The sequence below is a fragment of the Lipotes vexillifer genome, unplaced genomic scaffold (genome assembly GCF_000442215.2).
Source record: "Lipotes vexillifer unplaced genomic scaffold, Lipotes_vexillifer_v1.1 scaffold77, whole genome shotgun sequence".
In the NCBI taxonomy this organism is placed as follows: domain Eukaryota; kingdom Metazoa; phylum Chordata; class Mammalia; order Artiodactyla; family Lipotidae; genus Lipotes; species Lipotes vexillifer.
Window position 1 is genome coordinate 1475558 of NW_006792456.1, and position 18302 is coordinate 1493859.

At 37.8% G+C, this 18302-nt stretch overlaps 2 protein-coding genes across 3 annotated transcripts in view; both read left to right on the forward strand.

Annotated features, from left to right (window-relative positions):
• The window catches only part of PNPT1 (polyribonucleotide nucleotidyltransferase 1), a 41731-nt gene extending 39888 nt beyond the window's left edge, over positions 1–1843 (forward strand). The window contains exons 27-28 of the mRNA XM_007465658.1: positions 290–337; positions 1484–1843. Coding sequence (XP_007465720.1) covers positions 290–337; positions 1484–1642 — 207 coding nt within the window. The 3' untranslated portion in view covers positions 1643–1843. The remainder of the gene's footprint in view (positions 1–289; positions 338–1483) is intronic.
• Positions 1844–12874: 11031 nt separating this feature from the next.
• Positions 12875–18302, forward strand: part of PPP4R3B (protein phosphatase 4 regulatory subunit 3B) — a 66069-nt gene continuing 60641 nt past the window's right edge. The window contains exons 1-2 of one of the 2 annotated variants that reach the window (XM_007465660.1): positions 12875–13342; positions 14673–14728. In XM_007465660.1, the coding sequence (XP_007465722.1) occupies positions 13201–13342; positions 14673–14728 (198 nt within the window). In that variant the 5' untranslated portion in view covers positions 12875–13200. The remainder of the gene's footprint in view (positions 13343–14672; positions 14729–18302) is intronic. The other variant, XM_007465659.1, reaches the window with a different exon arrangement.

The following is an 18302-nucleotide window of genomic DNA, read 5'->3' on the forward strand; positions in this document are numbered from 1 at the left end:
AAAACAACAAGCTCAGTAAGGTCCATTTTTATAAATGCAAGACACACACTAAATAGCTATTTGAAGGGGTACTCATTGGAGTGTTACCATTAGTTATCTACAAGCAGAGGCGTTTTGGATGATTTTTACTATCATCTGAATACTTCTGTATTTTAAATCTTTATAATTAACAGATTTTATTATCAGAAAAACCAATAAAGCTATTTTCCACTTGGAAAAATAATGTGTACTACCATGGATAGTAGGTAATTATGCATGACAACTAATAGATTAACACGTTCTCTTTCAGATTAAACATCCCACTGCTTTAGGATTAGAAGTTGGCCAAGAAATTCAGGTACTTGTATTCAACCTTTTAGCCTTAAAGTTGTAAATTATACTTGAAGTTTCAATTATTTGTTTCATCAAATAAGCTGAAAGAATCAAATCAACATCTGTGATTTATATTATTTGTATGCTGTGCTTCTTTTTTAACTTTAGGGTTGCTTAAAACAGACTCATTAGGGGTTTAGATACAATTCTTTCCCTCAAGGAGCTTACGGGTTAGTTAGGACAGTAGTCCCCTTTAGAGCTTTTAAAAATACATGAGCCAGTCAGGGATGGCTATGCAGAGTATTAGGTATACGGTATTTGAGGAGTTGAGACTTTAATTGCTTCTATACTGCTTGAGGCTAAAAGTTCTTGAGTTTGATGAAAGCCATAATGTCAGTTCTAGAATTCTGATAACAAAATTGACCTTTTTTTTTTTTTTTTACCTTTTTAATAGTCCTGTATGAAAGAAGTGGTTGACAGTCTGGGTTTTTTTTGGCTGCACCACATTCTGTTCCAGTTGTTCCTGATACCCATGACCTGAGTAACTAAGACTTCTGGTTTATTCCCAATCTGTAGTCCCATTGTTCAAGTAGCCTCTAGAGAAAGATAAGAACTAAAGCATAATCTCTCTGTATAAGATAGTTTTTAAGTCCCTTCTGATGTAAAAAGACAACCACATTTCCCCCTGACTTTCAATGTCTGTGTTCAAGCCAAATAACCTCCAGTGTCATAGATGGTCCTTTGAGTGTTAACAGTGAGTGACCTAAGCATAATCTTATATAGTTTGTAGCATACTTAGGCTCAGGAAGCAGTTATCTAGGTTCACAGACCACAGCTTTCACGGTTCTTCCAGTATAGGCACCTGGTCCAGAGAGAATAAGGCACAGATAAGTCTAACAGAAGATTATAATTGGGCAACTAAATCCCCTGTCTCTTCTTTTTTTATAATCACTACTTAACCATATTATATTTATTAGCATATACCTCCAGTTAGCACTGAGCCATGATTTCAGTGAACAAGTGAAAATATTAAGCATTGCTTTATTTGGACCATGTAAGTTTAAATTAACATTTCAGGGAAAACCCCGAACGAACTTTTTGGCCAACCCAATAATTTGGGCATCAGTCAATGTGCTGTACCTTTTAAAGTATATTTGTTTTTTTAACACAGGTGAAATACTTTGGACGTGATCCAGCTGATGGAAGGATGAGGCTTTCTCGGAAAGTGCTCCAGTCTCCAGCTACAACTGTTGTCAAAACTTTAAGTGACAGAAGCAGTATTGTAATGGGAGAATCTATTTCACAGTCATCATTTAATTCTTCCCAGTGACTTTTTTTTTTTAAGAATTCTAGAGTGATTCTGTATAGCAAAATTTCAGTAGTATCTTCTAATGTGTAGATTTATATATAATATAAATGTATTCTAATGATTTATATTAAAATGCTCACTTTACGTGTTCCATTTTTTAATTCCGAATTACCTATATTACTCTTACGTTATAAATCAATACATATTTATTATTAAAAGTAAGTCATTTATACGTCTTAGAAAAGACTACCCTTCAAATCTTGTACTTTTGAAATATCTGAAAAATTTAGAAATAATGGGTCACATTTGCTGCTATGATGGATTTCTTCCTACATATTTTTCTTCTTCCTATACAGTAGTGACAGTTTACTCTTAGCCGTCTTATGGTTTACCTCTGCATAATAGCTTTACTTACTCACAACTGTTTCACAAACTGAAACTTACCATATTCAAAAACAGTGCCTGTTTCTTTAGTACAGTCACCAGATATAGTAAGGAGCTGAGGGAGCTAATTTGATCTACTTTTAATGATATACCACCTTTCAAATTGGTCACAAAACCATAAACATAGTGGAGTAAATATTATAAATGGGATCCTGTTGAGAATGAGGTAATACATTTTTCAAATTTAGAAAATACAAAAAAATAATTTACTCATCATATAGAACTAGGTCATTTTGTGTGTGTATGTTGCTAATGTATGGATGTTCTCGGTGGAAGGGATGGAGGAATCATGATTTTCAGTTAATAAGTAAATGTTTGAAACAGCCATGTTTAGAGGCTATTGATATAATTATTAGTAATAGCTGTAAGATGATGTTCATTCCCATTTTTTAATATATCACATTATAATTCCACAAAAAATAAATGGTTCGTGGAAGTCATAATTTAGAATCTTCCTCCTTTTATAAATCTGATAAAATATTTGTAAATTCTTGACTCAGGGCTAACTAGTTCAGAAAATACTAAAAATGTAGCTGACCAAAGATTTTTTAAATGTGGGTATTTAAGTTAGTAAACATTGATTATGTATATGTATGGTATGTAAAATAGCATGACAGGCAATGTTGATATACTTTCTGAACTATTGAAGATCAACTGAAAATGAAAGATTAAATTTAAATTATATGCTTTGTACATTTCATTGTTCTATTTTATAATAGTGACAAAAAAATTTTTATTCTCACTTTGTCTTCTGTTTAAAACATAACACTTACTGGTAGAATTTCAAAATTGTAATTTATGTTTTTCTTGAGTTTTAGATTTTATTTTTCAAAAAGACTCCCAGCTGCTAATAATATGGAAAAATAAAGCTAGTTCTTAAACTCTAGAGACCAGTAGTGCCACAAAGTGAAAATACAGGTCACTAACTACAAACCACGAAAAGGGTCTCATTTCCACTTAAAGCAAGAGCGTACACTTTATGTCTGGACTTATTTTTCACATTCACATCTTGGTAGTTTTCCCTGCTTTCCAAAAAAGGTTTGCTATGAGGGCTATCGTATGCTAAGATCTCTAAATTATAATGACTCAAATCAAATTGAGTTCCCATTTTGGTAGTTACTGCAATATAGGTACTTAAAAACTTTTTCCTTTATAACCTTTGTTATTGATGCCTCCCTGCCCATAAATAACAGTTTTTTAATACATTTTTTCTTCTCTTATAGAATAAGAATTGAATTTCTAGATCTAACATCAGTATCTTTCTCACTTCAGTTCAGCCAAGCATGGCATTCATTTATTCAACACTTACTATGTGCCAGGTACTATAATGTGTACAGCAGATGCATCAGTAAACAAAACAAAGTTCCAATGCTCACATTCTAGTGGATGGAAACAATAAGTATACACCATCTCAGATAGTGGTAGGTTCTTTAAAGAAACCTAAGGGGATAGAGTGATTTAAAAAGGTACTATATTAGATAAAATGATCCAGAATAGCATCTCTGAGTAGGTGACATTTGAGCAGACACCTGAATGAAGTGGAAGAAGATGTGCAGCTATTTGGAAAAGAAAATTCCAGATAAAGGGACTAACAACTTTATTGGTATTGTATGTCTGGAATATATAGCAGCCTTTCCCTTCTATAAACCAATTTCACAGTCTTTTACTCCTTAATCTTGTGCCTGTTCTTCACCAGAATTAGAAAACAAATTTTATTAAAGAATATAAAACAAGAGATAACCAGTGCAAGGTGATATTTTTAAAGCATTTAATCTGGCAAGAATATACCTGGTTACTTGTAAGAAGACAGAAGATACCGAAGTCGTGTAAAAGTTTAAAAAGCTTTTACAAAATTCCAGGCTCATCAGAGACTAGGGTGGTAGGCAGCATAAATGGAAAAGAGAATGTGTCTTGGTATCAAGGGACAGAAACCAATCTAAGTTAAGCTAAAGCAAAGGGGGATTTTTATCACAGGGCCATGAATTTATTTCACAGAAGGCAAGTCACGCTCCCTGTGGCGGACTTGAACCAGGACTGTCAAGTTATCAGGAACTAAGACAGTTCTCCCTACCTATAGAGTCTCATGGCCTCTCATTTGTGCTGCTTTCCACATAACAGCTTTTTTCTTCTATGCAAACGTATTTTCATATCATGGGACAAAAGATGGCTATCCCACAGGAAGTTACTTGTCTCTGAGTTCAACTTCTGGAGGAGAAAACGATAGGCTCAGCTTGAGAAAGGTGTCAAACCTGATTAGGATTGCCAGATAAAACAACAGAATGCTAAGTGAAACGGAATTTCAGATAAACAAATGTTCAGTGTACTATGGCCCATGCAATATTTGGGATATACTTATATTTAAAAAAAATATTCCTTGTTTATTTGAAATTCAAATTTAACTGGGTATCCAGTTAAATTTTTGTTTGCTAAATCTGGTAACCCTAAACTTGGTGCAAGCAACTAGTCAGAGAATTCTCAAGGGCTCACTCCTTGGGAAGGGAGAATGTTCAGAAAAAATGGACTGAGCCAATACCAAGATACTGCAAAACAAATGTAAAAAGAAAATGGATAGACTTCGATTAACTCAGAAGGGGATGTAGTTGGAAGAAAAAGAAGCAGTTAAGACTGAGGATTTCAGCCTGAGCATTGTGAAGATAGTAGGATCTGTGACATGAATAGTAAACCTGAGGGGGCAAAATAGTTTTGAAGAGAAAGATGTCTGACTTATTAAATATGAGTATGAAGTCATCAACCAACATATTGGTTGGATATTCACCTTAATATCCTAGAAAGCAGTTGGGGCATAAGTGACTTTTGCAGAGATAATTAAAACAACTCCAGTTTTACCATCTCAAGCATATCACTGCAACAAGTTTCAAAATAAGTCTGAAATTTACAAAATTAATTTAAAGGTAATTAAAACTACCTACTATAAGCACAGTACTAAATGATGGAATAGTTTGTTTCCTTCTGAGACTTATATATACTCTAATATAGAGTCAATAATTTATGAAAGGCAGACTGATAAGCAGTCTAGTAAAGGTTTTAAAAAAGTCATAGAAAGGAAAAGAATAGGTTAATTCTAACTGGAAGAAAAAGAGAAAGTTTCTAAGAAGTGGAATTTGAATAGGACTTCATTATGGAGAGGTGATATTTGAGCTGGGCTTTAAAGGATGATTATAAAGGGAAAGGCTGCCTGTGGAGTGGAACAGTTTTATCAGTGGATAAAGAAGACAGTAAATAGAGGTCAGATTGTAGTGGGGTTTCGAATATTAGACTTAGGACTCTGAACTTTATCCTGTGTGTGTTGGGAAACACTGAAGAATACCCAATGTCTCATGAAAACCAAAACTGCATAGTTGGTTATAGTTTTGATATTGACTATAAAATTTAATGCAATTGCCAAGGACTCATAAATTAGAAGAGATGATTTTTTTTAAGTATAAAAATATGTAGGCCATTATCATTTATGAAAACATAAATTATCTTAATATTGGCAATAGCTATTAGGACAAAGTAGTTTTATAGGAATGCAAGAATGGGTAAGCATATAATCTCTATAATGAATTATAGAGAAAAACCATATAATAACCAGATGCGAAAGAGTCAATTTATAGAATTCGATGTACACTCCCTAGAGAATTTAGAATATTAGGAAACATCCTTAACTTGGAAAATGGTATCTATCAGAAATTAAGAACATGTATACAACACTGCAGATGTTGCCACTGAAGTCAGGAACAAAACAAGAATCACCACTATTATTCTCATCAGTGTTCTAAGGTCCTAATCAATGTGATGAGATTAAACACAGGTGGAGAAGAACAGAAACATTCGCAGATGATCATCTAAAAAATACTTTAAATTGTTATAAAACAGAATAAGCGAGCAGTGGCTACATATGTTTGCCAAAATAAACAGCGGTCAAACGTTGCCGTGGTATGAGCTCATTTCCACTTCTCTCACTTTTTCCAGGCTTCACGGAGCTACACCAGCAGTGAGTTTGCCCCATCCCCTGTGGTCCTGACCACGGTTAAATCTTCAGTCCCAAAGTCAATGAAGTCTTGATTATTCAGTCTTAACCTCCAGCCCCCTTGATCAAGCACCCTAAAATTCCAGTCCCAAGCATACTCCTTCAGCTCCTGCTAGTACACGCTAGCATATTATTTCAGTCCCTTCGGTGTGTAATCTCCTTCCTTATCAGGCAAAGCAGTCCCCAGGTCACTACCTGAGAAATCAGCTGTCAAATGCAGTTAAATACTGCAACCAGATTTAACCCTAGTTACCATAGCCTCTCAGCTAGAAGAAATGGGAGCAACTATGGAGGAGGTCTTTCTGCAAGGGGGAAGTGTTATCTCTTACTAGGAGTTATAAGCCACTTCTGCAGCCCCTGAGGATCCAGGGATATCTACAGAGCCAAAATACGGGCATCCATCCCATGTTTCAAAGCTTCAGGCTTTCCCAACCAGGGCCCTAGCTGCATAGCAAACCTCCCTAGGCTGAGCATTCAAATATCTTCAGAGCTCTGTAACTGTCAAATCCCATATCTGTTTTTCCACTGCAGGGAATAAGGGCCTCTTTATGAAGACCAAAGAGCCCCCCCCCCCGGCTCCCAAATGTAGTTTTTAACTGTGCATTAAGTGCCCTCAATTCATTAGCCCTCTGCAAGGGAGTAGTACAACTTAATTGGCCACCTCTCCTCTCCTCATAAGCATTGTTTCTCCCATATCTTTCAAATCCTGAACTGCTGAATAGGCAACAGCATTCACCCCTTCTAGGATGTTTTCCTAGGTCACTACTTGTGAAATCAGTAGTCAAATGGCCACCTTGTGCCAGGGACTGAGTAAACCATTCCCCAAACCCCATCTTACTGTCTGATTTCTGACATGACTCCCTGTATCACCTATGTCAGTTCTGGTCCTCAGAGAAGCAGATGCCAAGAAGGGATCTGCAAGATATTAATTGGGGGAAATGTCTGTGATGGATAAAATAGGTGGGCTCAGGAATTGACAGGAAGAGCCTGCAGACCATAGTGCAAGTCTGACCTCTGTAAAAGGAGGAAGGGAAGGAAATACTGGGTTGAGCTTCAGACTAGTGTATTTCCAAGAAAGTCTCATCCTGGCTGTTAAGTTCCCCAAGCCAAAGCTGCCATGAGAGGAGTTCTGCTTTGGACAGGAAAGGACAAGTTTTATATCCCTGCTGTGCTGAGTCACTGGCTGGGAGCAGCTGGAGGTATTTGTGGCACAAACATAATGGTGGAGCCCAAAAGGCAGCTTGCTGTCAGATAACTGTGTTCCCCAGAGTAGGTTCTCTTTAAGGAGATCAAAGTGGTGCACTTTAAGGCCACCACACCAACCAAAACTCAAAACAAATTATAAAACTATAGCAATTAACTGTCATACTAGAGTTGGCCAAATAAAACAATGGAAAAAGAATAGTGAATTCAGACTCAAATCTAGATATATGTGTGTATGTGTGTGTGTGTGTCTGAACTTAATAAAGAATATGATTTAAATAGCATTTCAAATTATTTCATCTATAAATGATGTTAACAGTTGGCTCTCCACTGTGAGGAAAAATTTTAAATTGACAACCTACTTCATATATACAAAAAATTTCAAGTGGATTAGAGAACTAAACATTAAAAAGCCATAAAAACATGACAGAATACCTTGGTTAAACATGGAGAATTAACAACACAGTTAAATAATTTTTTGAAAAAGTAGAGCCCAAAGGGCAAACAAAAGAGACAATAGCAGACAAGAGATTTTAATAAATGTTGGTTGCATAACAAGCAAATAGAAGAGCAGTGGTAAATTTAGCAGAACAGAGGAAGTCACAATCTATATGACCCCAGAGGTGATCAGATAAGAAAAGAGAACAAATTATTTCCACACACACACAAAAAAAATCAAAGGATCAGGGGTGAGAATTTGAGGGCAAGGTAAAAGCCTATACAGAGAGGGGCTATATGCCTGACTCCACTTCCCAAACCCAATAACCAAAGGACTACCATCCCTACGCACACACACATACACACACTCATACCCATACACACCCTTGTAACACTGCAACCTACCACCTCAGAAGAATGAGATGCTAGGTACCAGAGATGCAATGGTGAGAAAAACATACTCCCTGGACTCATGAAAAATTTTCATCTACATGTGGAGACAGTTATTAATAAAAACTCATACAAATAAATATAAAGCTAAAAGTATGACAGATGCTACAATGGAGGGGTGCATGGTGCTATAAGTGTGTAATAGGAAGATAAAATGAATACTCTGGTTGTCTTCCTAGCATCTACTTTACCCTTATCACATAGTGTAACATACATGGGATTTGGGTAGGACTAACCCCACCCACAACTACAAGCATGGGCCCTGATTTGCCTCAGCCAGTCCAGTACATGACATTCCCTAGACCACAAAACTCTAGGTTCAGGAGTGGGCATGTGACCTAAGTTAGTATAATCACAATGCAACTAGGGATATGTGAAGAAACTCTTTTGATGTGAAGACCTATGTAGCCTTGGGAGCTCTTGGCTACCATCTTAAGATACAAAAGGAATCAGCCTTAGGATGGATTTGGCAGAGCAGAAAGTAGAATTGAGAGGCAGAAGAAAATCAAGTTCTCACTGATACTCTTGAGTCACTCAGTTCAATCAACCCTGAGGTTCATCTTATCTTCAGACTTTCTATTCACATGAGCCAATAAATTGTCTTATCATTTAAATCGATGTGAATTGGGTTTTTTGGTTCCACGGGGATTTGACCTAGTCAAGGAAGTCAAGGAAGGCTCTTCTACGTAAGTGATAATTGGGGTGACATCTGAAGGATAAAGATAAAGCAGGAGTCATCATGAGATGACTGGAAAGAAGGAAGTTCAAACAAATAAGTGTCAATTTTAACTTAGATCAAGTAAAATGGGTTGAAAAATGTCCACTGGCATTATCAACAAAGATGTCTTTAGTGAGTTTATCAAGAGCTTTTTGGTGAGGGCTGGGTGATGGAAACCACAATAGATAAGTTCAATTAAGGAGTCGAGTGGTGAGGTGAGGAAATGTAGGGAGTATAAGCAACTTTAACCCTTGAACAGTTTGGCTGAAAAGCGGAAGAGAAATAGGAATGTAGCTGAAGAGGATGTAGGTTATCAGTTTTGATGACTTATTTAAATGGAGAAGGCCTTAAAGATTAATCACCTCAAGGAAAGAAATGAATGAATATAGCAAAGAAACTTTCATCAAAGTTTTTCACAAAAACATCGCACAGAATTAGGAAGGGTTAAAAACAGAAAGCCTCACATTTCAAGGACACGAGTCAATAAGACTGAGAACCCAGTTTACTCTGTAGAGATTACTATATTTTTTAATCCTCAATAATTAAAAAGTGTAATGTGCCCTCAAGCGACATTTGGCAATGATGGGAGATAATTTTGATTATCACAACAGGAGGATGGGGTGCAATACTACTGGCATCTGGTGGGTAGAAGCCAGGAATGCTGCTAATCATCCTGTAACGCACAGGACAGCCTCTCACAACAAATAATTATCCAGCCCAAAATGTCAGTGGTGCCAAAACTGTAAAACCCTGCTCTAGGAATTTAACCTATGCATATATTGGCACACATGAAACAACTTCTGTACAATCATTTATTGTTTGAAATTACGCACTGTTGGAAATGACATATATAGAGACAGAAAAAATAGTTTAAATAAACTAAGGTATATTAGTACAACAGTATGTACAGTATTCCATTATTTGTGTTTAAAAAAAAAAGGTGGTAGGTATAAATGTTATGTATACAGATATAGAAATCTATCTCAACCCTTGGAGTGGAACTTGCCTGAAGAAAACCTTTGCTGGGGAATACACATTGTTGCAGTGCATTACTGCCCTCAGTGTGTCTTGGAGAATCCTGCTCTGGCCCTCTATGTTTCTCTCCATGGGATGAGAAATCCATGAAACCAAGGGATGTGTCCACTTGGAACCCACTCTTCCCTTTCTAGACCATGCTCTGGGCACCCTGGAATTCCCTGCCCCAAAGGCCAAGCCTGCTCCCAGGGTCTGCACAGTCCTCTTCCCAAATTCTGTCCTTAATTGGCCACTGAGGAGTGGCCAAAGGGTGACTACATTCAGGGAGAGTAGACATAGACAGAGCTTGGACAAAAGGCTGGGGTACCCTCTGTGCACACATGAGGGCTGTCTAAGTGCAGGCAGAGCTGAGGTGTGAGAAGAGAAGGCAGGCTAAGGACTTCAGGAGCCAAAGGGAGACTCTGGAACTCTGAGGAGTTCAAGAATTCTAGATTTGAATTTGGAATCTGGTTTCCAGGCCATATGAAAATATATTGCTTAGGGTATACCAAAGGTAGGAAAAGAAAATATATTTAATAGCTTGATTTAAAATTTTTAAATCTTTAGACATATGGTATATGGTCTTCCTTTTGTGTGCTTGTCCTGGACCTTACAAATGTTAGAGGTCGGCCTGTTGCAGAAGAGAGAATCCCTGTGACCTAGGGCAAGAAAAAAACAAGAACCTGTGCCTGAGGATCCAGCAAGGGGCAGAGATGAGTGCTGAGGGTTTAACTCTGTTCCCTTATTTCAGATATTGGGGAGTACAGCAAAAGGGATACTAAGGGGAAGGTGGAAGAGATGCTTTGAAACACTGTTCAGATCATTCCACTCCTTAGTTCAAAACTCTCCAATGGATTTGCAACTCATTCAAAGCAAAACCCAAGGCCCTTCAAGACAGCCTCTCCCCCACTCCCAACCTTATTTCCCACCATTTCCCCCCTTTCTCACTCCACTCCAATCATACTGGTTTCCTTGCTATCCCTCTCACTCACTCAGCATGCTTACAGCCTCAAGGTCTTTGTACTTGTAGTTACTGCTTTCTGGCTCTCCCTTCCCCTAGGGAAATGCATGGCAGACTGCCTCCCCTCAATAGACACCATTACCCTTCCCATACTCACTCTCTAACCTTCTGCTACTCTTTTTTTTTTGGTTACAACATTTATCAGTACCTGGCATAGATTTGTTTACTGTCTTCCTGCACTAGAATGTAAGCTCCATGAAAGAGGGACTTTTTCTATTTATTCACTGTATAGAACAATGTCTAGCACATAGTATATGCTCAACAAATATTTGCTGAACGATTGAAAAAATACAGGAAGTGACTCCTGTTATTTCAATTTTTTCCAGAGTTAGATCTTATTTGTAGAACAGTAAACTTTTAACATGTATGGTGTCAAAGTGACTTCTGTTCAGTTCTCATTCCTTTAACTTAATACATAACTTATTTATACGTTTTTTTAGGCCAGTAACACATTATGACTTTGTTCACCTGGTCCCCACAGCCTTGAACACCTTTCAAGCCAAACTCCCACTCAGGGATCCTCTAACATCAGGCCCAAAAGTTATCTGTGTGAAGCTTTCTCTGACCTGAGACAGAAAAGTTATTTTCTCTGGGCTCAAAATGCATTTCGTCCACATCAATCATAGCAATTAACGGGCTCTATTGCCACGCATATTATAACTATTTAATCCAAGTATACTTAGATTTTAAAAAATCCTATGCATCCAGATGTTGAACCGAGAATTTAATTTTTATCAGGCGCCTGCTCTGTGTAAGACGTCTCATGTTTTAGCGTACCGCGGAGGGGTGTACCCACAAGATCTGGTCAAAACATAAGCACGTTCTGAAAACACCATTGATAAGGAATGACTACAACTCCCAAGATGCGCTGCAGGGTAAAACGTGTGCATCTCGCCTGACTTTCACCTTTCAGACTAATGGGTTGTAAAAAGCTGGCGGCACAACAAGCTGAAACTGTCTTTAAAAACGAACAAAAGGATTCTACCCAAAACGAACAGGGGCCCAGTGCATGGTTTGTATCCACCGCGCAATGTTTGACACTTAATGTGATGTCTGACAACGTGAACGCCAAGAGAATCCCTCCCTCGCTTATTCAGTGCATAAGACCTCCCGAGAGAGAACGCGACAAATGTCAGCAAGAGAAACTCAAAAATATCGAAACAGTGCTCTTCGATATGTTAGGAAAGTAGCTCCCTGCCACTTCCCTGAACTTACCTGAAGACTTATTTTCAGACGTTACAAACACGGGAAGGGCACTGTATTTTCATGAAGCGGAAAGTATGCTTTTCAATGGCCAGCCACTAAAAGCCTAACGATACACTTGTGTACAATGTTACAATCTCCTGGAGATGCACAGGACACTTCCTGAGGAGATGCTTAACTGTAACAGACTCCATAGCGAGTTTCAGGGGGTTTCGGGTCGCATTAAAGGGCTAACCTCTTCACAGAAAGAGGTTTAAACTGTTTTTCTCTCACAGGCTGAAAGGGTGAGCTTCCATTAAGGAGTGCGAGCACATTTCCTTCCCTTTTGCTCAGGGTGAGTCCCGTCCAAGGATGCGTACCTCCCAGGCTTGCTTTGTGTTTTCCACAGAGCTGGATCCCACGGCTCGTCACACGCCGGGTGAAGCCAGCAATCCGCACGAAGCCGAATCCGTGACTCCGCGCCCGCCGCCTGCACAGAGAGGACTCTCGCAGCACCACTGGAGACTAAAAGCTCGCAAGGACCGCCCAGCCAACCGAGATCCCACGGGAGTAGGCGGGGCCGAGATAGGAGGAAGTCGCACTTAGACCCACCCACTTCAGTCCAGTACCCCGCCTCGCGAGAACACGGTGCGTACAGAAACGGAGGTGCCTCTTATTGGACTCGTCGGCCGCCGTAGCCCCTGCTAGGACAGCCCGTGCGAGCTTGCTGGAGGAGGAAGAGAAAGGCAGAGAGAATCGGGTTACAAGATGGCGGATCTGTAGTAGTTACCGCGGCGGCGGCGGCGAGAGAGCGAGCGAGCTCTGGGGGGCAAAGGGTGGGGAGGGTGGGTGTGTGCGGGGGTGAAGTGAGAGGTAACCGGGACTCCGGGCGGAAAGGTCTCAGTGGTTCTTGTTGCCCCTTCCCGCGGCTGAACCTTGGGAGCCATGGTGAACTCGGGCCTCTCCGGAGCCGCCGCCGCCGCTGCCGCCACCGCCGCTACCGTCTCTCTAGAGTGAGGGGCGCGGACGAGGTGAGCAAGGAGGCGGCGGCTGGAGCTGTGGGGACAGCAGCCACCATGTCGGATACGCGGCGGCGAGTGAAGGTTTATACCCTGAACGAAGACCGGCAATGGGACGACCGAGGCACCGGGCACGTCTCCTCCACCTATGTGGAGGAGCTCAAGGGAATGTCGCTGCTGGTTCGGGCAGAGTCCGACGGTAAGGTTATTGGAACCGTAGGATAGGGGACCATGCCTCCGTTTTGGGCACAGCCTTGGGGTTTAGGCCCTGGGCCGAGTACTGTTACTGCCACCGCTTGGGACAGCGCATTGGCTTTCTGTCTGCACTTCAGTACGGTGAAGACAAACTACTTTGTCGGGATTTATCCTCAGTCGGACGCCGATTCTCTGTTCCCCGCCTCCTCTCCTTATTAAACCTTTGACCCCTTCCTCTCCAGTCTCGCCTCTTAAAGAGGTGGGGGGAAGAGTGTGAGAGAGGAGAGAGGAAGTCATGAGAAACAAGGTAGTGATCTTGTTCTAGGGAACTGACCCTTCCCGTCCCCCTTTATTTTCGTATCCCATTATATGCCTGGTACAAAAGGTTTAGTGAAACTTAACTTTCTTTTTTTTTTTCACTGATTTTGCTAACTAGCCCCAGTTGCCACAGTCGACAGGTGCTGGGGAAAACCAAAATGCACCTATTTCCTGGGGTTATTGCAGACTGTTGCCACGATACACGCACACACAAGCACATACACCTTCAGTCTGGGATCCCTCCAGGCTATCTTTGTAGAAGGTGTTGTGAACAAGTGGATCCTTTACAACCAAAACAAGTTAGGACACCAGAGCAGACTGTAAACTTGTATTCGTTGATTTATTGTACGAGTCTTATGTGAAATATTTTAAAATTATAAAATGTACAGCCTTAAGTAAAACACCTTCCTCACTGTATCTGATCGCTGGATTTGAGCAACTGATATGTGCAGATTAAAGAAAAATAGCAGTCTTCGGTTTATTTTTGGCATATCTTTTACTCTTGCACTTTTTCTTTTAAGTAGTCATGGACATTTATTTTTACATGAGGTGTCCTGCTTTTTGTTCTTAAGGAGAAAAGGATAAATGCAATTCTGTATTTGTGCACTAAGTACTTAAATCCCTGTTGTCGTCCTTTGTAATTTGTTTTATTTGTTAAACTGGAAATGCAATAAAATAACCTTGTTAAAAAAATTTGGCTTCAGGTGGTCATTTAGACCTTAAATTTTTCATTTCAATAAAACTATAATAAGTAATCTAGTCTCCGCATATTCTTGGTCTGAATGTTGTTCTTAGATGAAATTTTTCCTTTAAGGCTATATGGGGTTAGGATGATAATGTTCCTACATTAAATATGAAGCCCAGATCTTGAGAGAAGAATGTAAATTGGAATACATTTGATTACTTCAGATGTCCTGCTGGGGGAAGAAAAAAGTTGTTTTTTTAATGTGTATTCTGATGTTTTATTCAGTGTTTTATAAATTGAAATTTATAAATATTATTTTTTTAACTTGCAGGATCACTACTCTTGGAATCAAAGATAAATCCAAACACTGCATATCAGAAACAACAGGCAAGTAGTTGTTTATCTTTAATTTGAAAGACTTCATCTGTGATCAAGGAAGTATTAATCTGACAAAGATAGGAAAGCTTTTCTGACAAAAAAAAAAAAAAACATGGATGGTAAACAGAATTACAGGCTATATGTATTTCCCTTGCAGGTTAAAAGTTTCAAACTGAAAAGTGAAAGCTTTTGTTCTGGAAGTAATTTATTATCTTTGAATTGAGCCACTGTTAAGTTTATATTGGAATACGATGTATTCATTAGTCTTATTTAACTGCAGTTAGCCAGGTATCTTCTATACCCTGTACACTAAGCCTTTTATTCTCAGTCACATATAAAGGAAATGGCATAAAAGAAAATTCAAAGGGGTACTCTTTAAAGCAAGGAAAGCCTGTTTGTGGTGTGAAAGTGGATCCTTTGACTCATGCAAAGATAAAGCTTTTGAAGTAGAAGCACTTAATCCTGTTCTTTAATTGTTGTATATTTTTAATATAATAGCCAATGGATATTTCATGAAAGTGTACACTGACTATTATGCAGTGTTTTCTGTTGATACTTATTGTCTTATTTGGGAAAAGAAAACCTGTGTTGTGTTTTAGTGTGCTAATTATCTAGTCTGGAAATGGCTGCAGTGATTCAACTTTTCCTTTATCCTGTGAATGTTTTCATTTTTATTATGAAAGATTCCAAAATTGAGAAGTACAGTGAATAATATAATGAGTGTCTGTGTAACACCACCAAATTTAACAATGTTAACATTATACCATATTTGTTTCAAATCTTTTTGTAGTGTTGAACATTGTGGATAGAATTAAAACTCCCTTTGTACCCATCTCATTCTATCCATTCTCCACCCTCCCTATAGGTAACCACTATTTTGAAGTTAATGTGTATTATTTCTGTACATGCTTTTATACCTTTTCTGCATATGTATGTATCCATAAATAATATGTAGTCTTTTGTGCGTTTTTAAACTTTACACAATTGATCTCCTATTCTTACATGTACTCTGCAACTTTCATTTTTCACTCAAAGTTACTTTGAAGATTTGTTCATGTTAATGTAGATTTAGTTGGGCATTTTTTAAAACACTGTATGATGTATGATATACACCTATTGTTAGACATTTGGATTATTTCTAGGGTTTTTTGTGTGTGTTCTGTGTGTAAAGTGAACATGGCAGAGATTTTTGGAGGAAAAGATAAATTATTTTCCAGGTTTTTTTGTGTGGAGTGTGTAAAGTGAATATGGCAGAAGTTTTTGAAGGAAAAGATAAATTAATTATACTTGCATCATCAGTGCCTACTTTCTTCAAGGTCAATGAAAATTTAGATGCTCAGAAACAAATACTTCACACTTGGAGGAATGAAATTACATCTATTGCACAGTGCATTATTAGTAAAAGTCTTACTTTTAAACAGTTTTGTGTATACAGTGCATTCTTAGTACTTTGAAATATTTTTTAAATTTTCCATATTCAGTTAATAGTTTTTTCCTTTGCTAAGAAAATATTATGTCTTTTTTGATGGAGAATCAAACATTTGTTCTGTATTGAACACCTGAAGTTGTTTCCTATACCTTAGATGTTTTAAGGTAAATTTAAGTAAATTTAATTTCTAAGTCAGCCAGGCAGATGGTTACTCTCTGTCTTTGTACTGACTTTTACCACATAGCCACTTTTGGTTTGTTTTTTTGTTTGCTTGCTTTGGGGGGAAAGGAATACCAATATTTTGTAACCATTTTTTTCTACCTGCATGAATATAATTCTCAGGAACTCTCTTCTTAAGTGTGACTCCCTAAAAATTAGTTATGTTATGGATTCTTCTCAAATTGTGTACAAGATCCTTTAGCTGTTCTTTTAACTAGAAAGATCACGTTATAGCGGAGGTTTGTGTATAAACCCCCATCGTTAGTCTAGAAATACACAGTGGTTCTGTGACTATTTTTAGGAAGTTTGGGACATAAGTTTGTGTGTCATGTTACTCTGCTAGAAAATTTAAGTATTGCAGGAGAAAAATATTTTTAAAAATTTTTATGCCGTCGGGGAAATGTTTTTTGTAATTAATTCCTTTTAAATAATATATTATTAGGGCTTTTTTAAAATATCTTTTTCCTTAATTGAGGTACTTTTACTGAATAACATTAAAGCTTAAGAGAACTCTTTGGCAATGAGAATACTCTGGAAAAGCTTTGTGTATAAGAATGAAAAACCTGTGTAAATGGAGTCAGTTGTTTTATTTTCTTTATTGTTTAAATAGACTGCACTTTTCTAATAGAAATCAAAGAGCTATATAGGAGTTATGTTAGACTTATTTTCTTTGTAATAGATGTGTTTGTTTCACCAAAATCTTTTTCAGTTTGTCTTTTTACCAGGTTACACAAATTGGGATTTCCAAACACCTGATATTTTTCTATGTTCATTAGAATTACCTTTTTTTAAGTGTCATCATTTAAGTATTCAATAAATTAGTCTAGAAAATTACTTATTTCTAAAATTTATATGAAATATATTCATCATTAGTGGGTTTTTAATTTTAAAAAAAAGCCCTGAGTGAGTTAATGAGAGATTCATAGTTAATAGGAAATTTTGCTACGTTAAAATACATTGAGTATAATGAGAACCTACTCTATAAAACAGGGAACTCTACTCGGTCCTCTGTGGTGACCTAAATGGGAAGGAAATCCAAAAAATAGGAGATGTATGTATACGTATAGCTGACTCACTTTGCTGTGCAGTAGAAACTAACACAACATTGTAAAGCAACTATGCCAATAAAAATTAATTTTAAAAAATTCATTGAATAAATACAGAGAGGAATATTTAACATTCTTCTTTTAACATTACAGTTGTAAAATGAGCTAAGTACTGAATTGTGGGTTCAAAATAAGTTAGAATGAGTTGAGTTTAATGTCAAATGACTCAATATCAATAGGAAATCATTGATTCACATCACTTCCTTTGCTTACTGTGGGCAATATCGAAGTATTGATAGTTGATGGGAAGAAGATATACTTAACCTAAAGGAGCCAATAAACTTGTGAAGTATTTAAAAAACACTGTTAGAAAGAAAAGAGAATGATTATGCAGTGTAACACAGAATAAAGTGCCTGATAACGTGTCAAAATTCTGGTTTATTTATCAGTAGAATCAATCCCACTTGACTAAATCAAAAGCAGACTCATAGGGTGTATACCTTTTCTATTAAGCACAATTTTGTGTTAATTGGGTTTGGGAAAGATGTATAAGGAAGTCCTCATCCTGGGTTTTATTAGGAGATAATACATAACAAGTGAAACAGTTACAGAATAGTAATAAGATAGCTGATAAAGTGCTTTAACTCAGTCCTCATCAAGAGTCCATGAAAGCATTTCACAGATAAGGCAACTTAAGGCACAGAAAGGTTAAGTTTCTTAATTGAGATTATATAGCAGGTATGCACCAACACAAAATACTGTGAAAAGTAACTTTATTCCACAGACTTGGGCAGTAGAAAATTAGAGAAAGGAGAGAGTGATTTGAGCCAGTCATTGAGAAAAACTTCACTCTCCTTGGTGGTGTCTGCTGAAGGAACTGTGATAGGGA